This window comes from Musca domestica, unplaced genomic scaffold (assembly GCF_030504385.1).
Source record: "Musca domestica strain aabys unplaced genomic scaffold, Musca_domestica.polishedcontigs.V.1.1 11, whole genome shotgun sequence".
Lineage (NCBI taxonomy): Eukaryota > Metazoa > Arthropoda > Insecta > Diptera > Muscidae > Musca > Musca domestica.
The window spans coordinates 16093782-16120007 of NW_026712133.1; the positions used below are offsets into that span (position 1 = coordinate 16093782).

The following is a 26226-nucleotide window of genomic DNA, read 5'->3' on the forward strand; positions in this document are numbered from 1 at the left end:
GGATTAAATTTGGCATGTTCCTGATTTTCTCATGGTCACCTGTATGTGGCATGTTAAAGTGTTGGCAGACCAAACGATTGGTTGTTAACGTCCCTCAAGGAACAAGAAAGACATTTTGTTTACCCTAAAACATTACAATAAATACGATTTCCAAATTCTTGACATATTTCACTTTTATTTAAAAACCACAAAATATTAGTATATAACATGTTGAATGCATATAAAATCGAAAGGGGTTCAGCTAGTATAATATACACATGTATGTATGTTCCAAATTTAAACAAAGGGCCAGGCAATAAATCACTTCTTCTACCATGACTTATACGGATTTCCTATTTTAATATTCATTCGTATTAGTGTATATTTGTGTGTGTAGCTTCTTTTGCAATTATCATTTATGATGGTAACTTATATTTTACACTTAATTAGTAGCGGAAAATTAGCAACGTCGACGACGACGACAATGATAATTAGTCTAGACAAGTGATCTTCAGTTTGTGTTCCATATTTGATATGCACGGCTATAATTTATAATATATATATATATATAATATTTTTCAAACACAAGCTGTCATGTCTGTGCGCATGTAATTTATACAATTTAAATCATAATTAGTACTACCGATGATCACTACGCGAATGCAATTGAAATTACGTTTGTATAACTTACATATGAGGGCGGTATTTCAGACGAAGGAGTGTTCCAACTGACAGATACTAATTTGCAAAGAACAAAAATGAACTTTTGAATATTTATAAATTATCTCACACGTCTTATACATTTAATGTTTTATTTTATTTTTATTTAATTGAATGATTAAACGATGGTCACAGTGGTGCGAAATCAAGAAATATACGATAAAAATGGAGAATTTTATGGTTAGAAAATATTTTAGATATATTTTACAGACAAATAATTTTTTATAGGTCTTCGGTAGAAGACCTTTTGTTTTGGAACTGTGCACGGAAACCTTTTACAATTCTTCTGAATACAGAAGATCTTTAGGGTTACTATATGTAAAAGAGGTCATCTAAAAATAATAAATAAGCATCTGTAAAATGCTCTATAGATATAACGCATTTAATTTTTATTCCTTTGTTACAATACATCTTATAGGCCTTCTATGGTAAGAAGTATTTTTAAAGGTTTTCTATAACAATTTAAAAAGTATCAGTCGGTTTTTTATACCCTCAGCTATTGTCCATTGATATAAATATATTTTGGCATCCGTATTTATTATTCATCATAAATAAAATGAAAAGGTTTATGACTTGTTTCGCAAGCTATGGAATATTTAAGTTCTTAAAATTGTGATAATTTATGGGGGAGGTACCACAAGGGGTAGGTCTATATATACCATATTCATACCATATCTTATGGTTGTAAAAATATTGAAATGTGTGAAGTTTGAAAAGAATAGGACGCTTATTTCGCATTTTTACAGCTTTTTGCTATTAAAAATTTGATCCCTCTGTGGGGGAGAGGTAACAGGAGGAGTTGATCGATACATCTCTTCTTCACATCAGATCTTGTGTTAAATATTGGGATATGTGAAATTTTAAGAGAATCGAATGCTTATTTCACATTTTATGAAAGATATAGTTATTCCAAATTTTGACCCGTTATAGGGTATGTACCAGAAGGTGTGGTCCGATCTCTACCATCCATATAACAGATCATGTGTTGTTGGAAATATTCAGACGGACCAAGTCTGAATGGAATCGGATGTTAATTTCGTGATTTATGAGCTTCATGGATATTTAAAATTTTGACCCTTTATGGGGGAGATACCAGAAGGAGTGGACCGGTATAACCCATCTTAACAGCCGAATTTGTCTTAGTAGAAATAATGGGATTTGTGAATGAAGAGAGATGCTTATTTCGGATTTTATAATCGTTTTGGTTATTCAAAACCCCCTTTGTAGGGGAGGTACCAGAAGGAATGGGGAGGTACCGATCTTTACAATCTTTATAACAGATCTAGTGTTGATGGAAATATTGAGATGTGCCAAGTCCGAATGGAATCGGATGTTAATTTCGTGTTGTATGAGCTTCATGGATATTCAAAATGTTGACCCTTTGTGGGGGAGATACCAGAAAGAGAGGAAAGAGTGGATATATTCCATCTTCACCCAGACCTTGGATTATTAAAAATATTGTGATGTGTATAATTTGAAGACTTCTACATCACATTTTATAAGAGTCATAATTATTCAAAATTTTTACTATTTATTTTTTTTTTTTTTTGTGGTGGAGGTACTTGATCGATTGGGCCGATGTTGTCCATTGTAGGTTTGACAACATCGGTCCAATCGATCAATTACCTCCACTGATGCAAATACTAGGATTTGCAAAGTTGGAGCAAAATTGGATTATCCTTCCTCTTTCTGTGCAGTAAAATGTTATTTTTTTAATATTTCAGCTAGAAGGAGGGGGCCGACATTACCTATCTCCGAACTCGATCTAAGTTTGATAATAATATTACGATGTACCAAGTTTGGACCAAATACGACCTTCGAGAGTTATCGTAGGCAACAGCCAGCCAAACGGACATTGCTACGAAACGGATTTGGTCCAAAGAAACCTAGGGACTAAAACCGTTATTTCGACGTTTGGCCATATCAAATGATATATACCCTCTCCATCCAGCCATATGACTGAGGGTATAAAAAATTGCAAACATAAATTTGCATCACATTACCTTCTTGATTCTACCATGGATACAACTTTTAAAAGATCTTCTATATAGCCTAATACGCATGGAATATAAGGGTTCTAGGCGTAGGAGAACTATGAACGGACTTAAAGTTTTTTTCGAAAAAAAATTGAAAATATGTTTTCCCCTGGTAAAATACTTTTAAAGGAGTTTTTAATACAGCACCCTTTATAGGTTTTCTATAGATACACTGAATGTTGTTCGTTGGATGTCATTCTAAACTTAAAATCCCATCTTTAACTTCCTACGAATATTCTATATATAAACTATTATAGATAATTTTGAAAACTTAAAAATTGTTGTTATTGTTAAATTTCATAATATATTTGAAAAAAAAAACGCTCACACACCTCCACTCTCTGCTGCAATATGCATATTTATTTCCTGGTTCATTGTAAATTTAAATATTGTTTCTATGTACACGGCTATCATTCCACTTTTAACAGCGTTCTCCAAATACCACCGACTTGTGTTACAGTTTGCTAATTAGCATATACTTGAAAGAATTGTGTTCAATACTATAAATTAAATATACAGAGAAAATAAAACATACTCACACACATACCTACAATACGTAGGTTGTTTTGAAAATTTCGTTGGGGACAAGAATACAAACGATTTGAATATAACTTTCCTGCGGGAAAATAAATTCGTTTATCTGGTTATTTTCGATTTATTTCCTGCATTACTATTAGGCGATTTATTGTCAGTTACTTTTAACTGATTTATAGTCTATTACTTTAAACCGATTTATAGTCAGTTACTTTTAACTAACTATAAAGTAACCACTTTTGATTGAGTTGTGGTCAATTCCAATTGGGATTGAAAGACCTGTAAAATTATATACTATTTTTCCTCAGAGAATTCCCAAAAATAAATTCCCAAATTCTTGGAATTTAAACTGGCAATTAATAATGCAAAACATCATAATCATACGTATATAAACATGTCTTAATAGGTCCACAACATAATATTGCACCACCTTAGACCATATGTAAATTTTTTAGAGTCGAGTCCTAAAATTATCTTCAACAATAGGTATATGCGAAAACTTTTCTGGTAAAAATTAAGTTACCTGAGAAAAATTTCTCTCTCACATCCAAATATTGCAAAAAGTTATCGAACAACATTCATTATTTTAATTTCACTTTTGAAAAAATTGTTGAAAAAATGAAATAAAAAAAGCATTAAGTCAAACTGAACCGAACTTTTAATACCCTCCAGCATTTGGTAAAAAAAAAACATTTTTATATAAAAGTATCTGAATTCACACCTGTTCCACTTTAAACTACAAATACCAGTAAGACCGTTTGGATGTTAAACTTTTCAAAAAAAAAACATAAAGTGGATGAGGCCGTCATATGGGGGCCATACCAAAACGGGAACCTATATAAGCAATTTTATACTTCAAAGAATGTCATCTACCAAATTTGAAAAAAAATCGAGGGTAAATGCGACTAGGATTATCGAAATACCGAATATCGGTGGGTATCGTTATATGACCACTATAGGAAGACGTGGACCTTAATTTTCAATGCTCTGCCGATGCAGCTAGAACCCATTTTGAACTACAAATACCAACAAATTGTGGCAAAATCATCAAAATACTGAATATTCGGAGATACCATTATGTGGGGCTATGTGAAAACGTGGTCCTATACATACTATGTTCCGCCACAGGAGCTAGAACTCATAATGAGCACAAATACCAATTTTTAGACAAATCCGTGGGAAAATGTGCCGAAAATAATCAAAATACCGAATATCGGGAGGTACCGTTATATGGGGGCTATACAAAAACGTGGATATTACTCATTTTCGATACCAACCATCCAACACATTGTTCTGCCAAATTGTGAAGCTCTACGTTAAATAATGTGGGTTGTATCGCGATTTCAACAGAATGAATATATATACTTTATGGGGTCTAGGACAAATAATTCAAACAAATATTCTCTCCTTTTTAAGGTGGAGGTTATAAAAATACCGAATAAAGGCAGGACCGTTATATGGGGGATATACGAAGACGTGGACCGACAGCGCCCATTTAGAAACTTAACGTACCTACTGGCACGCACAGACAGCCGGTCTCGTCGATAAATCGACTTAGAATTTTTCGTTGCTCCAGAATATATATACTTTGTAGGGTCTATCATAAGTATTTCGAGGAGTTACAAACGGAATGACAAAGTTAATACCCTCCATAGAATGGTGGTGGGGGATATAAAAAACAGAAAAAAAAACTTATAAACATGTCTATGAGCATAACATCATCTGCGGTTCGGGGTAGGCTGGAAAAACACTTTTTGCCACATCTATATATTCAGGAAAAGAGATGTTTGATACGCGGTCCAAAACCTTTAATCCGTAGTTATTTTAAGTGAATTTAGTATTTATTGAAATAAGCCTTGCAAGCCTCCAAATTAGAATAAAACGAATGGGTTACAAGGCTATAGGAATCTGCATCACATTTGCTCTTCGATTAGTGAACATCTCAAATGTTGCCGATCAATGACTTCTACCCTTAGATTACCCATTTTTAAAATATTCTGCAAGTAAATTAAACCGAAGCTTATTTCTTCCAATCGTGGTGTTCTGCACGCAATTATTTTTCGCCATCATACGTCACGTATTAATGAACCAACTGATGCCGATCTCTTCGCAACACGTTGCGCTCCCCAATAGTCTTCGTTATCGTCAGGAACACTGGCTCCGAGAATATTTATACCCTACACCACATAGTGGTAAGGGTATTATGTCTTTGTGCATTTGTTTGTAACATGGAGAAGGAAACGAGATAGACCCATAGTTACTTTTGAGAACCTTCATAGAATCACTTTCTGAGTCGATTTATGCATGTCAGTCCGTCTGTCCGTCCGTCCGTCCGTCCGTCTGTCCATGTATTCTTGTGAACAAAATGCAGGTCGCATTTATTATCCGATTGAGATGAAATTTTCCAAACAATATTTTTTTGGCCCAAGGACGAACCCTATTGAAATTGGTGAGAATCGGATCAAATTTAGATATAGCTCCCATATATATCTTCATCCGATTTCGGGTTAAATGTGCACCAAATATCCACTATCAGTCCAAATTACCTGAATTTTGGCACACCCAACCGAGTTCGGCCTAGAAGCAAGTATATCAAATTTGGAGAAAATCGGTTCAGATATAGCTATAGCTCCCATATATATCTTTCATCCGATTTGATCTTTAAGTCCCTCACATTTCTACTATGCACTCCACAACCGTGATATTTGGTACCAGGTATTAGATGGAGCACATAAATAGCTATTTTAAATTTTATCGAAATCGGTTCAGATTTGGATATAGCTCCCATATATATCTTCATCCGATTTCGGGTTAATTGACCACCAAATGGCCAATATCAGCCCAAATGGCCCGAATTTTGGCACATGTGACCGAGATTAGCCTTAAAGCAAATACAACAAATTTGGAGAAAATCGGTTCAGAAACAGCTATAGCTCCCATATATTCATCCGATTTCGGGTTAAATGTGCACCAAATGTCCACTATCAGTCCAAATTACCTGAATTTTGGCACACCCAACCGAGTTCGGCCTAGAAGCAAGTATATCAAATTTGGAGAAAATCGGTTCAGATATAGCTATAGCTCCCATATATATCTTTCATCCGATTTGGTGTTTAAGCCTCTCACATTCGTAATATGCACTCCACAAGAATGATATTTGGTACCAGATATAAGATACAGGCCAGAAATAGCTTTTTGTAATTTTATCGAAATCGGTTCAGATTTGGATATAGCTCCCATATATATCTTCATCCGATTTCGGGTTAATTGTGCACCAAATGGCCGATATAAGTCCAAATGGACTGAATTTTAGTACATCGGACCAAATTCAGCCTAGAAGCAAGTATATCAAATTTAGTGAAAATCGGTTCAGATATAGATTTAGCAACCATATATATGTTTCGTCCGATTTAGAGTTTTAGTCCCATACATTCGTAATAATCACTCCACAACCGTGATATTTGGTACCAGGTATTAGATGGAGCACAGGAATAGCTGTTTTAAATTTTATCGAAATCGGTTCAGATTTGGATATAGCTCCCATATATATCTTCATCCGATTTCGGATTAAATGTGCACTAAATGGTCAATATCAGCCCAAATCACCAGTCTAGAAGCTAATACGTAAAATTTGGAGAAACCCGGTTCAGAGATAGCTATAGTTCGTAAAATGCACGATAGAATTAGATAGATTTAGATAGAGCTCTGAAATGCCCTGCATAAACCTTTTTACGAGAGCTCTACTAAATATGCATAGTGGTGTAGGGTATCATATAGTCGGCCCCGCCCGACTTTTGAGCTTTCCTTACTGGTTTTCTTTATTCGGTAGCACAGACACATAACATTTTTAACGAAAGATCCTCGTTATTCATAAGCCCCGATATAATCCTACATCCCTATATTCTGCACTCTGATAATACCAGCAACAATCCTCAACGGAATTGTTTGAAATTGTACATTTATTGAAATTGATTCTATCTACTGTAACATAACGTTGTCTACACTTTCCTTCAGCCCCCATATAACGCTACCATCGGTATTTTGACGAAATTGTTTGAAATAAATATTGTCTCCTAGAACCTTCCAAGTCTTATTATAAACGCCTTTTCTAATTGGTATTTCACTGGTATTTGCCGATTAAACTGGAATTCGATGCAATATTAAATTCTGACATATTTGTGTAAGAAATAGATGGCCTTATATTTTCATTAAAAAATAATTTACTCTTATAAAAAATGCTATAAAGCTCTAAATACACATTTTTCTTTCTTTCTTTCAGGAGCCGGCTTGGCAAGTGTAGTGGTGTCGTTTCTAATGTCCACCTACTATAGTGTCATTATTGGTTATTCAATTTATTACTTCTTCACAGCGTTTAAAACGGAAATGCCATGGGTGGATTGTAATAACAGGTAATCTTCAAACTATATACATAATATTAATGTAGAAAAACATAATTACTTTATTTACCATGCAGATGGAACACTCCCGACTGTTGGGTACCACAGCGAGTAGGAGATAATACCACATCGCCACCAATGTCAAGGACACCATCGGAGGAATTCTTTGAGTATGGTTTACCCCTAATTGAATAGATGGAAGAGAATTGTTGATTAAATTATTAAATCTCCTTTGCAGGAACAAAGTGTTACAAATTAGTCCTGGCCTGGAATATCCTGGCACAATGAGATGGGAATTGTTTGCCTGTTTAATTTGTGCCTGGTTAATGGTGTACTTTGCCACCTGGAAATCAATCAAGTCATCGGCAAAGGTAACGTTTTAAAGTTCAATTGCATATTTTGTATGTCATTGAAAACCTGGTATTTACAGGTACGCTATTTCACTGCCACCTTCCCCTTTATACTGATCATTATACTCATGGGCCGTGCTGTAACCTTGGAAGGAGCCGACGATGGTTTGCGTTACTTTTTCCGTCCCAATTGGGATGAGCTGAAGAATGCCAATGTCTGGATTAATGCAGCTTCACAGAACTTCAATTCGCTGGGCATAACATTTGGTTCGATGATTTCCTTTGCCAGCTATAACAAGTACAACAATAACATTTTACGTGACACCATTGCCGTGAGTGTGGTAAATGTTCTGACCAGTCTACTGGTGGGTGTGTTTGCATTTGCCACTTTGGGAAATTTGGCATTGGAACAAAACACCAATGTTAAGGATGTAATTGGTGATGGTCCCGGACTGATATTTGTCGTTTATCCCCAGGCAATGGCCAAAATGCCATATGCCCAATTGTGGGCGGTAATGTTCTTCTTTATGCTGTTGTGTTTGGGTTTGAATTCACAGGTAATGGGTGATGATGATTTAGAATGTTTGTTAATAAATCCTTGTAAATTTTCAGTTTGCCATTGTGGAAGTGGTTGTCACCTCAATACAGGATGGTTTCCCCAATTGGATTAAGAAACATTTAGGTTATCATGAGATTGTAGTTTTAATAGTTTCGGTTATATCGTTTCTATTTGGATTGCCAAATTTAATACAGGTGGGTATCATTGTTTAACTTTTTTCTTATGACCTGATAATTATTTAAAAAACATTTTAAAAGAGATTTATGCCTGTAGCCAAAAATCAGACATATTCTTAAAAAAGCCATGCTTCATCAAACATCTGCATCTCTGTCTGATTTTCATTTCATTATCATTTTTAGGGTGGTATTTATTTCTTCCAACTAATGGATCATTATGCTGCCTCTGTTACAATCATGTTCTTGGCTTTCTGCCAAATGATTGCAATCGCCTGGTTTTATGGCACAGGACGTCTATCGAAAAATATTAAACAAATGACCGGAAAGGCACCTTCTTTATATTTGAAATCATGCTGGATATTGTGTGGACCTTGTCTGCTGTTTGTAAGTAAACCATGAAAATAATTGTGAATTGAAAATAATTAAATTTACATTTTCAGGCAATTTGGATATTGAGTTTAATCAATTATAAAGAACCTACCTATCACAATGGCCGCTACACTTATCCGGATTGGGCGTACGGTATTGGTTGGATGTTTGCTTCATTTTCATTGGTCTGTATACCGGGTTATGCAATTCTAAATTTGTATAAGGCTCAAGGTCGTGATATACAAGAGGTAAAACATGGAATATGCATTTAAAACAATGTTAAAAATTTTATTTTGTTTTTCATTTCCTTAGCGTCTACAAAGTGCATTGCGTCCCAACATTTATGAGTGTCGAATTTGTGGAGAACATCATTGTGAACACGACTTCCCCGAACAGGAACAGTATATGTTAGCCCAAGAATTAGCCGGTGTCTATAAACCAACAGTTGTGGGTACAAATGTCCATGTAACTGGGCAAAAATCTGGCTATAATCCAATGCATTTGCATGTGCAAATGGAAAAGCCACGCGACACTGCACCGCCACCATCCCGAGACGATGGCCATGAGATGCCTACAACATCAACAGTGAATAAGGGAAATTTGGAGGATGGCCAAGCAAGATGATTCTAACTGAAAATTGGAGAAACCCACATTTTAGGCTTTTATTTAAAATTCATATATTGTAGTGTACTTTTAGGCATTTTGAATGTTATCCATTCCAAACAAGAGAATAAAACATTATTTGTTTTTTGTTAAATGTTATAATAGAACAAATTCAAGGTTTTGTTAGGCAATAATAGTAACATATGAAAATGTATTGTTGTTAATAGTATTTTACAAACAAAATAATAAACGAAAATTTCAAATGAACAAATGTTAACTATTTTTTAAATTAGATATTCCCTTGGCCTTTCATAGACATGTTCAAAGGAGATTTAGACTTTATAAAAAATAAAAAAATAATGGATTTTCACACGTTGTTGTTAACCCCGACATCTTCAAACGAATGTCCATCTTGCTATAGTTTATATATTTTATTAATTATTAAATATACATATATTATTAAATATTCAACATAACATAAATTTACAACATTAAAACATAACGATACAACTGATCGAATTCATCAATTTTTGGTACAGCATTAAAGTTTCTGGGAATTTTACAATATTCCTCGTAAATGCGTAAACTTTCCTCACTGACGGTGGGTGGTTTAACCGACAGATATGAATCGGTACCATAATCACTCAGTGGCTTCAAATTGATACCCGGCAAATTACGTAGTTGTATACCATTTGCATTGGATTGGGCGACCGTATTCATAGAATTTCCCATTGCAGCAGCTCCATTGCCAGTTAGTTTCGAAATTTGTACATAACGTTTATAAATATCCATACTCTCCTTGGAGGGATTACTCACTTTACAACCATAAACTTCTTCCATTGGTGGCAATAACGACTCCAGAGTAATTGATGTTTCAATTTCTTTACTTTGCTTTTGATTCTGCTCCTTTAGAGACAGACTTGCACTGAACTCTTCATCCGTTGAGGTATCATCGGCCTCCGACGATGAACTAGAATCATTACTAGCCGTAGAGCTGGTTGAACTTTGGCCAGTAAGTGAGGGATTTTTAGGTTTTTTACGCTCTTGTATCTGTTTTTGGAATGGCGAGTAATTGGTACGGAATGTTGGCAAATGTCTCATAGCAACTTGACTTATTTCAAATGAGATATGTTCATTCAGTTCAGTCCATTTGAAAGATTGATAGAAATTGGAATAGCCATCAATCATTTCCAAATCTCGAGTATGAACACGAAAGAGTTCCTTAACAATTCGATTGGAGTCGGAACATGAGTAGGGCAAACATTTGCGTATTTTCAACCGCACCCAATCGGTAATGAGACGGGTTTCATGTCTGGGCGACAGAGGCCTATAGGCATTGTGCATATAGTAATCACTTTGTAACTCCCAAATAGGCTGGTTAACTACAATTAAAGACAAAAAACAATTATTTAGATCAAAATCAAATCTTAGTACTTTAAATAGCCTTACGTTTTGTATGACTTTTACTGGGTATATAATAACCCAAAAACAAATTTATACTGTGCTGCTTTTCGGTGTCATTGAAAGTGTTGCTGTAATAACGACTCAACGTCTGCATTATATCATTGCCCTGGGAGGCCCATGCCGCTGTTTTGCGATATGTCTTGATGCGATGTACCAACTGGGATCCTCCATATTGTAGAGCCAATGTATCACCATGTTCTTCATAGAGATTTTCCAACATTGTCACACAAACCGAATCGAATTCCAAATTCGGAGACTTAATGAAACCCAAACGTTCTAACTGATGGCCCAAGGCACATTTCCCAATGGCAAATTGTGCCGTATTTGTACGATCCAAACAATCAACACAATTGGTTCGAACTATACCAGTTTGAAATGTCAACGGCTGCCCTCTGGCCTTAAAGAACATTCCGTTCTGCTGGACAACAAATTCAGCAATATCAGCCAACATTTCCATTACATTGCCGCCGCCACGACTTTTTCGTGCCATATCGAATGGAATATATTTCATGCGATGTTGTGGTGGCAAGAATTGATTCAAATAACGTATAGAGTTCACCAATTCCTTGGCAATTATATTTTCATGCTGACGTTTTTCACGCTTCTTGACCAAATTAAGCATTATTAGCGGTGATCCATAGTGGAAAAGCAAACGTTCGAAATGCCTGGCCGGAGTTTGGGCATAGGGATCTGAAATATCCAATTGTATTGGCGGTTTTGGTACCATTTTACTAATGTCCTGAGACCAATGTGATGGCACAGACCCTCTCATTTGTGTAAACGAACACATATTATGGCCGTCACTTACAATCTGCTCTGTTTCCACTTCATTTGCAACATCGCCACGGAAATTGGCACCACGTTTGAGGAAACGTGTACCAGCATATCGGGTGCTTCTTCTGGCAATCAAACAAACATTAACCCTTCTTCCATATATACTTATACACGATTGACTTATATAACCATGGGTTACCTCCAACAACCAATCTCTCAACATAATTCCCTTCATGGGTTCCAACAGGAAAGCATTCCATACAAAGCGTTTACGTGAACAACTACGATAGGCGTAATCCACCCGTTCATTGGCCTTTTCCACATTGTTCGTCAAAGAGTCCCATTCGGGTAAGGGTTCATCAACTTCTATATCCACATTTGGACCAACATAACGCGGAGCCGACAGATTATATTGCAATGTCCTTGTCAAATCGTACGAATACGAAAAATAGAAATTGCTACGCAAATCAATATTTTGAAACATCTTTTTGTAGCGTTCCTCATATGGATGTGGTGTTTTCAATGTATTCAATGGTTCATTGACTTTAACCATTACCGTGTCCTTAATCGTGTATATCAAATGCATACCCAAATGCGCACATGATTTTCTCTTTGTTACCAAAATCAAATAGTATCCTTCGAGAAAACGAACAAATCCCAAAACACCATAGGCCGATGTTACCTTGGGCTGTCCACCCAACGATCCCACGAAACGGCGAATCTCCAATGCATTATATTCATTGGGATTCTCATCAATGGCCAGACGATCATGTTGAGTCCTATCAATGGTCAGCAGACGAAAGCGCGTCTCCCTGTTGTTACTGCCCACCAAATAAAGACGCTATTCAAATATATAAAAGGAAAATTTATGTTATTAGGAAAATACAATAACAATCAATTTTATCATACCGTTCGTGTTTCATAAAGCACCACTTTCTGAATAGCACTTATCAGGGGATTAAAAATTATGTTTGGATTGTTATTATTCATTTCTGGACTGACTCAAACCTATCAGTGACCAGTAGTGTTTTTGTTTCTGCAGTAGAGTTGTGTGGTTCTGAAACGATCTAGTTCAATGAACTATTCTGCTCAAGGAATGATGGGAACTATATCCATACTAAATTGTTCATTTTGCTCACCTTTGTTTATTTATGTTGTGTTCAGACGAACTTTTCATTATTATTTTTACAAGGGCAATTATTATTATTGTAGAAGAAATGTTTTGTTTTTATTTTTCAAAACAACATATACATATACAAAATTGGCAGAAGTCGGGCACACCTAGAAAAAAATTATAATCAGCTGGGATCTCTACCTTACCTTTTTATTGTACCATGGGTATATTAAGTTTGTTATTCCGTTTGTAACACCTCGAAATATACATTTTAGACACCACAAGGTATATATACATTCTTGATCAACATAAAATTCTATGCCGATTTAGCGATGTCAGTCCGTCTGTGGAAATCACTCTAGCTTCCCACTTCATAGGTTAATATTTTTTTTTTTGGTATCGAAAATATAATGGTATCCTGTAGTGGAATTCTCTAACTCATTTTTTGAGTTACCGACAAAGTCGGTGAACTTAAAATGCATATAACTTCGGTAATTAACGAAATTTTTCGGTAAGGTGGCGACGAAATCAAAGTAGTCGTTAAGACCTACCGATAGATACCAATGCACAGTGGTCGCTGCCATTGGCCAAAATTCAAAAAATGAAAATCAAATATATATTGTCAAATGTGTACAAATGAACTCTTAAGGGGTTAAGCTTTTTAGAATACATAATAATCTTGGCTTCATTCTAACGGGACACTTCGAAAATAGCATCAAAAAAGAGAAAATGTAGTTAGTTGTTTTTTTCAGTGGGATCAGAGAAAAAGTGGAGTAAAAATAGAACTGTATTACAAAATTAAATACATTTTAAAATTACAAATCTTGGCATTATTATTGAAAAGCAAGGTATTAACTTATTTTTAGTCCAGTAATTTGTGTGTTTAGTATATGTGTATAATATAGAAGATGTGAGAGTTCTGAGTTGCCTTTAAGATTAATTTTGAAAATAAAATTGGATTTCAGTTAAAGTGTTAATTATTTTCCCCCCTGAATCCCCCAATGTGATTTTTTTCACGCCATTAGTAATGGTCCTAAGATTCTGAAAGTGCTAATTTAACTTTCAGATTTTGTCAGATGTGTACGTTATGCCCAATATACTGAAGTGACTTCGCTGCAATTTTGTCAGTTCTATGGTGCTAGTGACATAGAATATATTTTTGTTGTTAGGGATTGATAAGGATGTAATTGAGGGGTGTTCAATAATGTTGCAAGCATTGTCCTCTGGGTATAATAATAAGGCCTTTGCACTGGAAACTGCTAAAAAGTTAACAAATTTATATCCATGGCACTATCTTCCAAGTTTCGACTAAATTATGCCCGAAAAAATTCTCGTGTTTCAACAAACACAGATCTTATTAACCGTCTTCTTCTGAGCTCTGACCCTTTTATAATGGGACAGCGAACCTTACCAAACAATAACCAGTGAAGAAAGTCTTAAAGTCGAGCGGGCCGACTTCATGATACCCTACACCACTTTGCATATTTAGCAGAGCGTCACATAACAAAAAAAGGTTTTAATGGGGAATTTGTGAGAATTAAATCATACCAACAATGATTATAGTATTAATTAAAAGTCCAAAGGAACTAATATATGGAAGGAATATCCTCCTCTGAATCGATTTCTATTAAATTTGTCGAGGCATTTGCGCCTTTTCAATTCGGGCTTATATTATCCATTTGGTGCACAATTAACTTGAAATTGGATAGATATATATGAGAGCTATATCTAAATTTGATTTGGGCTAATATTACAGGTTTGGTGCACAATAAAAGGAAAATCGGATGAAGATATAAATTTGAGCCATGCCCAAATATTAACAGATCTCGATAAAATTTAGAAAGGGTATTTCTGAGTTATATTTGATATATTTCCCCAAATATCGTTGTCACAGAGTGCATATTACGGCTGCGGAGGACAAAAATAACAAATCGGATGAACAATATATATGGGAGCTATATATATATCTGAACCGATTTCGATCAAATTTGGCATACTTATTTTCAGGTCCCATCTGGTCGTACATATATTCCATACTATTTGGGCTGATATTACAAGTTTGGTGCACAATATAAGGCAATTTGGATGAATATATATGGGAGCTATACCTAAATTTTGACCGGTTATATCCAATTTCAATAGGGCCTTAAGTCAAACTAATTATTTGTGCAAAATTTATCTTTGATTTAATTTTACATTAAATTGTTATTTTATTTTGTTTACAAAAAATAATCAAATTTGGACTTGATTTGTATAAAAACTGCTTCTATTTTTGGAGCTACCTTACAAGGGACTCTACCTGATGGCGGGCTGTTCCAAATAATTTTCAGTAAGATTATTTTTTAGCTCCTTAGAACGTAAAATGTCAAGTAACATTACAATCTGGTGTAGAAATGTGACAAGAATTGGGCACATAACCCTTATTCGGGAGGTACGTTATATGGGGACCATGCCAAAACATGCATCGACCATATCCATTTTGTCACATTTTTTATAGTTATCCCATCAAGGTACCATAAGCAAAGATTCATATGGATATCTGCACTAAAAGTATTTTTGGCCGCTGTTCCCATACGACCTCGACCACTGTGCAATGTTGTGAACTTTAACTTCTTTTTCATATCAAAAATTTTGATTTTAAAGTTACCGAATATTGTCGGTAATAATAGTTGTGTTCCAGTACTTTTTTAGTAGTAAAACTAGCAGAAGAGAGAACAGTTCGAAATGTCATTCTCATTTAGGTTTGCTCAAAAAATAAGGGAACGGAAAATTAGCAGAAATGCGATAAAATGTCAAAATTCAAAATTCCTAAAGTAAACAGCCTAAATCGGACTGGTGAAACCTTACTGAAAAGAGCGCCAACATTTAAAAAATGAGTATTGAAGACGATAAGTTAAAATTAATAATTTATAATAATAATTAATAATCTGATTCCTCATTCAGCCAGTCCTCTTCACTGCTGGAATCATACAAAAGTGAATACATCAGTTACTCCATATTTTCTCTTTTTGTTTTTTGCACGACAAATATTAGTTTTTCCTTTAGTTTTCAAGTTGATCATTTTCTTTATTGAAATGTATCAATACATTTTTCAACCTTGTTAGCCCTGCCAATTAAATGTCAAATTTACTATATGCACATTTCTGCTCGGCCAAATTCATGTAGCTAAAACAAGCAGAAATGTGCACCACTCAGCGCCATTTTTTTCTCGAGAGAGCTGCAAGTTTTGCTAGTTTTTGGAGTACGGGAACGCGTTGTAGCAGAATTAGTGCTAATTAGTACTAATTTGCAGGTTCTGGAACACAACTAATATAAAATAATGACTTAGAGAATCCCACTACTGATATTCGGTATTTTGATGATTTTAGCGATATTATTTACCGGAATTCTTTCAAATTTGGATTTGAAGTTCGCAATGAATACTACAGCCTATGACAGAAAATTTTCTGTGCAGGTCCACGTCTTCGTATAGCCCCCATATAACGGTACCCCCCGATATTTGGCATTTTGACGATTTTAGCGACATTTTTTACCGGAATTGTTTCAAATTTCATATTTGAAGTTTGTAAAGGATACTACAGTCTAAAATTAAAAATGGACCATGTAGGTTCACGTCTTCGTATATCCCCCATATAACGGTACCTCCCGATATTCCGTATTTTGATGATTTTAGCGACATTATTTACCGGACATTTTCAAATCTGGTATTTGAAGTTCGTAATGAATTCTACAGCCCATGACAGAAAATAGTCTGTGCAGGACCACGTTTTATAACCCCCATGGTACCTCCCTATATTCGGTATTTTAATGATTTTAGCTACATTATTCACCGATTTTTTTTTCAAGTTTCGCATTTGAATATTGTAATAGCTTATGACAAAAGGTGCCTATGCGGGTCCAAGTCATCGTATAGACCCTAATATACGGCTACATTCGGTATTTTTAAAATTTTAACAGAATTTTTAACGGATTTTATGTTTTTAAAAATTGCCAAGTTCGTTCCAAATGGTGGAGGGTATTCAAATTTCGGCCCTGCCGAACTTACAGCTTTTTGACTTGTTAATTTTTTAATGCTTAATTTCTTTTTATGGCGGTCTTTTTTTTTTTTTTTTTTTTTTTGTTTTCAGCTCAATTTTCAAAGTTTTCTTGCAAAAGAGAATAAAACTACTTTATTCTCTCGTAATTATCCAGCATCTTACGAGAGGATAAGGGAGAAGTAAATCGACAAACCTCATAATAGGTGTGTCTGGTTACTTTTCCAGCAGGAATTGTCCAGTAACTTCTTTCTGAGAGAGTAAGGTAGTTTTATTCTCTTTTGCAAGGAAAATGCGAAAAGTAAACAGACGGTATTCCTGCAGAAGCTTGCATCTAATCAGCTGATTTGTCAAAACAAACCAATTTGTCCCCCATAAGGAGAATTAAAACAAAGGAACCAATACTAATTTTACAAGTTTTTTAAATAAAAATGTTGGAAATAGTCGTTTATTTTCTTATTGCATATTAACATTTACGTTTTTCACATTTTGTAAAGTTGTTCTCCAAAAACTATTAGTCTTGCTAATTCCAAAAAAATATTTTCAAATTGAAAGCACAAAAAGAAATAAACAAACAATAGAAAACATCTGATTGAATGTCGATGAATGAGAAGAAGAGTTGCAAGTGATTCCAAGAAGAAATTTTTCCAGCAAGAATTTGCAAACTCTCACTGAAAGAACTGTCAAAATTTCTCTCTCCAACCGCTCTCTTTTGCAGAACTTTTGGGTTAACAGACGACTTCCAGTAACAATTTGTAACAATTGTTACAAACTTTAGGGTAACCAGACACACCTAATGCGTCACTCAGATAACGATCGATAACTGCAACTTCCTTCGCCATAAAACGAATAAAGTTTTTTTACAATATAAAATATTTGAATTTCGTTATTTTGGTCGGTTTAGTAACGGAAACACCAGTTTACTGGGCGCTCTTATTTAGTACCACGAAAGTTATGAATTGTAAAATAACCACTACCTGCATTCGAGTAGTCTACAATCGATCGGTGAAACACCAGTTTTGCAGTTGACATCTAACGATCGTAAACAAAAAGTGAACTAAAAATATATTTTAGAAATATAAATTATATTTGTCCACGCTGATGCACGACAAATGCTAAAGAAAATAGTTTTTCATTGACAGATAATAAACAGTTAAACGATTCCTGCAGTCAATTACGAAGATTAACCGTGCACTCCAAAACCAGTGCCACCTTTCTGTGGTGTTTTGTTATTGACGAAGACACAGCAACAAAAATCATCATTAAGTGCAATTATACAAATATTTTTGTTATAATTTTAATACAAATTACAGTTAGACGACGATGATGCAAAACTAGAGAAATTTAACAAATGAAAACGGTACAAAATTAGCAAAATTATGTAAATATCAAATTGAAAAATTTACAACTGAAGCAGCAGACGAAAAACGTAAATGATATGTGATTAATGAATGAAATGATCCAAACATCAACCAGCCAGCAGAGTAAGTCAGCAGCACCCCAACATAGACATGCCAAAGCAAAAACGAATGGGCATAGGTAATGTGAAAAAAGTACAACGACAACGTCGAAAAGAAACAATTTTCAATGCGCATAATCAGCGGACCATTGGCTGTGGACCATTTGTAAAGAAAAATTAATATTGAATTGTGTGCGTGTGTAATAGGTGGATGCACTTGCTCAGTGGAGGTGGTCGCGTTATGGTTATTAATATTGAAAACTAAACAAATTGTAGTGTTTTAACAATTTCGACTTCATAAGGGCAGTAGCCAGTACTTCTTTACCGTTCATTTTTTCTGCTCGGGAAAACATTAATCGTGGTGAGCTGCACTACATGGCAATGTGCGCGAATGCATATTACAGTGTTGAGATCTATTATGAAAATCTTACAAAAATAAAAAAAGAACCGTTCATTGTTGCTAGTATAGATTGAAGAAACCGTAAAGAAGAAAATCTAATGCAAAGTAAAAGAAAAAAAGAGAAAATTTTCCAACCACTAAGAAAAGCTGGGAGGAAATTATGCAAATCGTAACAACAACAACAAGTGTGTGTTAGTGAACAGACAAAAACCTAAGGAATTCAAAAATATACAAATAATTAGCAAAAGAAAATGCTTACCCTGCTTAGCGAGTGCCACTTTTGGACAACTCGTGAGGATATACGTATCAAACACACCGACTTTGGTTGTCTACGTTATACGCGACATCGTGAACTCCAACAATTGCCGGCCAATGACTTGTATGCGGAAGCAAAAAGGGATTACATAGAACGCCGCAATGGTGTGGCTGTGCTGAAGAGTTCACGCAAAGCCATTGGTCGTCTCAAGGATAATCTCAAGCGTTTAGAAGAACTTTTGCGCACCCATCAGAAGGTAGTGCATATCCATTGGCCCGAAGATTCACATGTGCTATTGTTGTTTGCAAATGGCATTATAGCACATATCTGCATAGATGCATTTACCGGTGACATATCCCGCATGGTGTATGAAAAGTATTTAGTTGGAAAGTTGGCTGCTGAAACAATTACAGATGGTAAGTGGAACAAATCCATAATTGATTGTAATATTATTTCAAAGATATAGGATATCACGTTTGTGTCTTAAGTCTTTTGTTTTCTATGATATTGAACGATTCGTCTGAACATCTTTTAAATGCGAATTCAATTTCAAGAATTCTATTATATTTTTAGATCAAACCTTTTTGAAAAATTTTCTTAAATGTCCATACCATGTGTTCCCCTGTATCACGACGAAAAAGCTTAATTATACAGTCCTCCGGACATTTTAGTGAATATTCTCTACAGAGCATGAACATCTTAGTTGAGCCAAAACTAATGGGGTTTGTCGGGGCAGCTCTCGCTCTTCAGCTGCGATAGGAGGGGATGGTCTCCTAATACAGTCTTCACTCTATATCCTTCCATATCTTCTGAGACCGCGTTAGAGTGAATACTATTCAGTCCCGCTTGATAGCCCTGTTGATCTAGATGCTCTCTCTTGTACCTCTCTCTCTCTAGATCATGAAGGTCTTTCCTTACGTGCCTGGGCGGAGGTTGCCCATCCACCAGATGGTGATTCGGATAGATCTGTCGGTATTACGTATACCCCCGGCCTTGAACTATGATTGGACTATATCGACTATTTCCTATACTTTATATGATATATGTGAAAATTTTGGGAAAATGTGGAAACATGCGTGAGGTTACAGATATAGCGGACCGAAGTATTCCATTTTCATACTTCATCTAATACAGATAAAAATATTGGTATGTTCAAAATTTGAGAAAATCAAAGATTCATATTCACTTTTATGCGAAATCATAAATTTCGATAAATTACATATACATATTAGATTTCTGCTTAAGTAAAGAAACGCCGACTTGTTTCGCAAGTTATGACAATAAAAGTATTAAAAATTGTGATTCTTTGTGGGTTAGGTACCAGAAGCGGTTTGCAGATATATATCATCTTCACAACAGATCCTACATTATCAAAAATATTTGAATGTGTGAAATTTGAAGAGAGTTGGATGCTTATTTCGCTTTTTTGAGCGTCTTGTTTTTCAACATTTTGAACCCTTTATGGGGAGGGTTAATTTTCTGTTTTATGAGTTTCATGAATACTCCAAATGTTGACCCTTTGTGGGGGATATACCAGAAGGATTGGACCGATATATCTCATCTTCACCCAAGACCTTGTGATAGTAAAAATATTGTGATGTGTGTAATTTAAAGAGAACCGGATGCTTATTTCAGATTTTATGATCGTTTTTGTTATTCAAAACTTTGACCCTTTGTGGAATGGTCCGATCTCTACCATCTTTATAACAAATCTTGTGTTCATGGAAATGTTTAGAAGTGCCTAGTCTGAATGGAATCGCATGTTAATTTCGTGTTTCATGAGCTTCATGAATGTTCAAAATTATGACTCTCTGTGGGGGATGTCCCAGAAGGAGTGGACCGATGTATTCCATCCTCACACCAGACCTTGGGTTAATAAAAATATTGTGATGTGTGTAATATAAAGACAATCGGACACTTACATCACGTTTTATAAGAGTTATAATTATTTAAAATTTTGGCAATTTTTGGAGTGGATCGATATTTTTTTTTTTTTTTGGCACCTGACCTATATTACGATGTACCAAGTTTGGATCAAATCGGATACTCCCTTCGAGAGTTATCACACCAGCCAGCCAGACAGACGGACGGACATCGCTATCTTGTGTCTAAAACCGTAATTTCGATAAGACACGTTGAAAAGTTGGCTTGCGATAGTTCCTTTCCATCTTCCGAGCAAACTTCAGGTTTGTTTTGATAAGCTGTAGTTTCTTAATAGTGTGTTTCGTCGGATCCGCATCAACATACCGAATGCAGTAGTTTAATGCTTTCTTGTTCTTTGCCTTTTGGTACTTTTGGCGTCCAGAGAAGTCAGTCGTAAGATGCCAATCATTTATACTGGTATTGAGGCTCTATGATTTTGCCCGATTAAGCAACTCTCTCCCTCTATCTCTGTTTGTTCAATCCTAATAAAAATAACATATTATTACCAGTTTACTTCATCTTGATGTAAATAAGAAGTTCGAGCGAAAGGAACTGAACAATATCACAAAAAATTAATTTTTAAGTGCTTAACGAAATACGTCGGCTTGAATGTTTTTATATTGGGATGACTACTTTGAGTCAAATTGGGTTCTGAGATCATGGGAGAGAGTATTACATCTTTTTTTGGTCAATTGTGTCTTTCCTGAAAAAAACTGGAAAAAAACGTGTAGCAATACACCCATATTAATAGACAAAAAATTGAAAATGGACTACACCTGTTCCATTTCGCTTAAAAGCGCCCAGCAATCTATGCGTTTCGTCTACAAATCAAAGGCACTGGCAAAAAAAATTATTTAAATATCCATGCGGTATTGGCCAGTAATTTCCACAATGAACACGTTTATCTCGGCGTTATAAAGACTAATTAAGGACAGAGTTCTAGATTTTGAAAATACCTTAAACCTTGGTTCTTTACTTCTCTAAAGGAGGATAACAAAAGATCAGCTCTGGCGGCCAGAATTTGCTAACATTTCAGGAAGAAAATTACAACACCATGTGTGTATCTTAAATAACATTATAACAAAGCATTCGATCTTTCGCACATTATGGTGTAATCTATCTTCAGATTATTACAATTTACATTTTAAATTACATTAAGTAAGAAATTCCCACGTTGAACAAAATCTGTTCTTCGTTTATGCAGAAAGTTGCCGCTTCGAAACCTATAAAAAGACCACCTCATTGTAAAATAAATGTAACGTTTATTTGCTTTTTTTTACTTCTACCTTTCACCGTTTACCCGAAAACCCCTCTGCCAACATATCATCTAATGCCGCGACATAACGTTCATGTCTTTCTAAGCATCTTTGCACATGCAATTAAATGTTAATTACTTCTTTGTATTTTCTTTGTCATAGACTTGCACATTTTATTACACTCGATTCTATTAACAATGTTTCTTCTATTTTTTTCTTTTCAATATCTTTATTATTTTTCTTTTCAAGCATTTTTTACGCATTCCCACATTGTGTTGGCATATAACACCAATCAGGTGACAGTTGTGCATCTACAAAAGCCCAACACCCGGCAACAAGGTCCTGAGAAAATTTCCAACATGGAACCGAAAATATTTCACGCCATTATACCGGGTACAGCCGAACGAAAATTGGCACGCCGCATTAGTGTAAATACCAGCCACGATATGTTTGTTATATGGACAAAGTCATCACAAAACGAGGTGTTTCCATGGCGGCCAACAATACGGGATCAGGATCGTGCCAACATACATGTTTTCAAGTTGAAGGGGTAAATTTTGCTTTGTTGTTGGCATAAGGAAATGTTAATGAAAAACCGTTTTCTTTTTTCATTATCAGAAATCAATTGGATTTCTTTGCCTATTGTTGGTCAGAGAATGATCCAATGTGTGTGGATTTTTTACGTTCTACCGAAAATCAAATTTTAACTTTGGAACAGAAAATTTCACGCAAAGGTGAGATTTCTGCAGAAGTCTGCAGCTATGAAATAGTTGTGGGTAAAATGCAAAGAACACCGCTGTCCTCCATTCCCGTGGGTACACAGATAACATGTTTCGCCTTCAGTCCAGATCAGGAAAAACTGTTTTTGGGCAGTGCAGATCGTAATATATGCCTGCATGATTTAGTATTACAGTCAACCAAATGTGTTACACAAATCGATATTGTAAGTAACCATACATATCATAGCATAAAATGTGTTGAGCTTTGATAACCAATGTCCATCTTGTTATAGGTTCCCATACAATGTTCCTGGCACAGTGATTCCAGTTTAATAGTGATTGCCAACACAAGATCACAATTTCAATGTTTTGATTTGGCCCTAACTCCTGTTGGCAATCAATTGCAAAGTGAAGATGTCACACCGTCCAATTTACTGGATTTGTCACATTATTTCTCGGCCCAACCAACGTTGTTGCAAATATCATTTAGCCGTAAACCTGAACTTCACCATTATTCACATCCTTATGCAGCCACAGATTGTTTTCTAATATTGATATACGATCAAGGTCCCATTGGTTGTTTACGATTTTTTGCCGGGGCTGGTATGCGTGGTGATATTCATAACTCGGGTCTAACAGCGGATGTTATATTAGATAAATATTTGGCTCTCAATCAATTGGAAAAAGCCGTGAATCTTCTAAATGCCCTGAATTGGGAGACATATGGAGCCGTTTGTCTAATATCATTACACAAAATTGCCAATCATGTTTTCTATAAGGGCGATCAAAAGAAAATTCGCATTGAACTAATGAACAAAGCTCTAAAGACATTTTCCGATTCCCTTACAGAGGAGACAAAAGATGAATTCAGTGATCAAGTATTTGATTTAAAGAGACGGTTTTTCTTTTTTCTCTTAAGGTAATCATGTCGAAAAATATTTTTAATGCTTTTTACTAACAAGGATCCTCTGGTATGTTTAATTGCAGACAAAACTTATTTGCTGAAGCCTTTGAAGTAGCCCAAGACATTGAAGACTATGATCTATTTATGGATCTTTTCAATGTTACAAAATGTGATCCAAATCTTGCTGAATTTTCTGCTGCTTGTTTTAGCCAAGCTGCTGCCATTCTCCACGAAGAAGATATGGTTAATGGCAATGTAAGTGCCAGTGATTTTCGTTCCGAATCCGTGTGTTCACAGTCGACGGGTAGCGAAACAACCAATTGTCGCAGCAAATTGCAACAACATCAAAAGTTTCTTAAAGATTATGTGCCACCACTGCCTTCGTTTAAATCGAAAGTCTTTAATGCTGAAATGATAAAAATCAATTTACCAAAAGAAGCCCAATCAACCGAACCTCATATAGTACAACATCAAGAAAGGACAAGACCACCACCTCCTCCAATACCGGATAAAAAACAGACTAAATTAAATCCTACAACATTATCGGCCGCCAAGACTGCAGCGTTAAGTAGTAATTTAGCCAATTTAACTATGAAAAGTGCAAGAAATTCAGTGCATTCCAATAATGCAACAAATGTACATAGTTCCTCCATTACACCACAATGGTCCGATTTGGGCATATCATTGAAAAATTCATCTACAAAGTCTGCCTTTACTCCACTTTATAATACAAACAGCAATGGCGGTGGTGTTGGTGGGATCCATGGTCTAAATGGTAACATGAATTTACTTTCACCTTCCATTTCCTCAACTTCGTCATCTCTTGGTGGTTATTTACAAACTACAAGTGATTCCTTAAATAACAATCATGCCAATATGGGGGGAGGACACCAACAACGGTATCATGCTATGGCATCAGCAGCAGCACCACCTACATCATCCTCATCAGGAGTTTTACCCATTGCACCAATTGCCATGTATCAACCAAAATTCTTTCAACATCCGTTGGTATCCGGCACAATACCATCATCATCATCCGGTGGTGGTACATCTCTTGCTGCCCATAGTATATCCAATGAAGAATATCAAAAAGTTTTATTAAGTAAAAAACCCACAGCTTCAATACTTTCGAATGGCTCGACAACACAAAATGGTAGTAACACATCGGTACTGAGTGGCATTAGTGGTACACAAAATGGTCATGTTAAAGATGGCAATAAAAATCCAAATGGAGAGAAAAATAAAGTGAAATTTTCGGATACCGTACAAGTGGCAGTTGTACCGGTAAGTATAAATAGATTTGGCTATATTTGTTGTATTAAAACGAATAGATACGTATGTGATAATTTCCTTATTTGTCCCATGGTGAAGGATAAGTTCCACATCGACTAAAAAACAATTACCCGCTGATCCAACTGTTTTGTCTTTTTTCTTGTAGTATCATAAATGAAATCTTGTATTTCTTTAGAATAATTAATATGTTTTCTTTAATTGAAAGGCTGTTGTTTCTTTGCAGGAAATACCACGAAGAGATAAATCCCTGATAGCTAAACGTAATGGTTATGCTCGCCCACCTCCAAGGAACTTTACAAACCCCAAAAAGGAATTACAGGATAGTTTACCCCTATGTCATCCAAACGATGATTATCTTAAAGATTTTAATCCATTGTCCGCAGGTAGCCAGCCTTGAGAAATGACAACATGTTTTGTTGTTTTGTATATATTTTGTTTTTTTCTTTGTACATAAATCAAAACTGACTGTTGTAAATTTTTAGCCGAATCTCATAGGGCAGCAAATGAACTACATTATTATCAGCCTTCTACAAATACCAACAATATCATCACAACAAATAATGGACATAGTGCGACGTCATCTGTAACTCATGCAAATACCACAACATCCAATGGAACGCCAATAAAGGTGGTACATTTTGGTGTTGTTTAATGCGTTATGTATAAATTAATTGTGCATTGTTTTTGTTTTCACGTTTATCTTTAACACATGTCTTCCAAATCGAATATATCAAATACATTCCCCTGCATAGATGTAAAGCTTTAAATCTTAATTATAGTAATGGTTATGTTTATAAGTTAATAGTTAGAAAAAAAAATAGTTTTTTATCACATTATTATTATCAATATTTATAAGGATTGTTAAATGTTCTTTAATTATAGCAAATATTTGATTACGAGTGCAAAA

The 26226-nt window shown here is 35.2% G+C and overlaps 3 protein-coding genes across 3 annotated transcripts in view; 2 read left to right on the forward strand and 1 right to left on the reverse strand.

Moving 5' to 3' along the window:
* The window catches only part of LOC101888948 (sodium- and chloride-dependent GABA transporter ine), a 56415-nt gene extending 46671 nt beyond the window's left edge, over positions 1 to 9744 (forward strand). Inside the window, exons 6-13 of the mRNA XM_059132120.1 lie at positions 7549 to 7678; positions 7744 to 7836; positions 7905 to 8037; positions 8097 to 8573; positions 8629 to 8769; positions 8935 to 9135; positions 9192 to 9368; positions 9433 to 9744. Of these exons, the coding sequence (XP_058988103.1) occupies positions 7549 to 7678; positions 7744 to 7836; positions 7905 to 8037; positions 8097 to 8573; positions 8629 to 8769; positions 8935 to 9135; positions 9192 to 9368; positions 9433 to 9744 (1664 nt within the window). The remainder of the gene's footprint in view (positions 1 to 7548; positions 7679 to 7743; positions 7837 to 7904; positions 8038 to 8096; positions 8574 to 8628; positions 8770 to 8934; positions 9136 to 9191; positions 9369 to 9432) is intronic.
* Positions 9551 to 13063, reverse strand: LOC101887510 (polyphosphoinositide phosphatase). The gene is made up of 3 exons (XM_005184732.4): positions 12871 to 13063; positions 11173 to 12802; positions 9551 to 11105 (listed from the first exon to the last, which is right to left on the reverse strand). The coding sequence occupies exons 1-3, from the start codon at positions 12949 to 12951 to the stop codon at positions 10207 to 10209; spliced, it is 2610 nt and encodes an 869-aa protein (XP_005184789.2). The 5' UTR covers positions 12952 to 13063; the 3' UTR covers positions 9551 to 10206.
* A 5152-nt stretch (positions 13064 to 18215) lies between these two features.
* Positions 18216 to 26224, forward strand: LOC101887681 (WD repeat-containing and planar cell polarity effector protein fritz). The gene is made up of 7 exons (XM_005184734.4): positions 18216 to 19640; positions 22653 to 22953; positions 23022 to 23346; positions 23416 to 24041; positions 24110 to 25310; positions 25543 to 25702; positions 25802 to 26224. The coding sequence occupies exons 1-7, from the start codon at positions 19220 to 19222 to the stop codon at positions 25969 to 25971; spliced, it is 3204 nt and encodes a 1067-aa protein (XP_005184791.2). The 5' UTR covers positions 18216 to 19219; the 3' UTR covers positions 25972 to 26224.
* Positions 26225 to 26226: the final 2 nt, after the last annotated feature.

Bases quoted from the DNA above. Each gene is read 5' to 3' on its own strand.
- LOC101887510 (XM_005184732.4), bottom strand. From the start codon at position 12,951: ATGAATAATAACAATCCAAACATAATTTTTAATCCCCTGATAAGTGCT. The intron at 12,803-12,870 runs GTATGATAAAAT...ATATTTGAATAG, and splicing joins TGCTTTATGAAACACGAACG to CGTCTTTATTTGGTGGGCAG. The intron at 11,106-11,172 runs GTAAGGCTATTT...CTTTAATTGTAG, and splicing joins CAGTAAAAGTCATACAAAAC to TTAACCAGCCTATTTGGGAG.
- LOC101887681 (XM_005184734.4), top strand. From the start codon at position 19,220: ATGCTTACCCTGCTTAGCGAGTGCCACTTTTGGACAACTCGTGAGGAT. The intron at 19,641-22,652 runs GTAAGTGGAACA...TTTCTTTTCAAG, and splicing joins TGCTGAAACAATTACAGATG to CATTTTTTACGCATTCCCAC. The intron at 25,703-25,801 runs GTAGCCAGCCTT...GTAAATTTTTAG, and splicing joins TTTTAATCCATTGTCCGCAG to CCGAATCTCATAGGGCAGCA.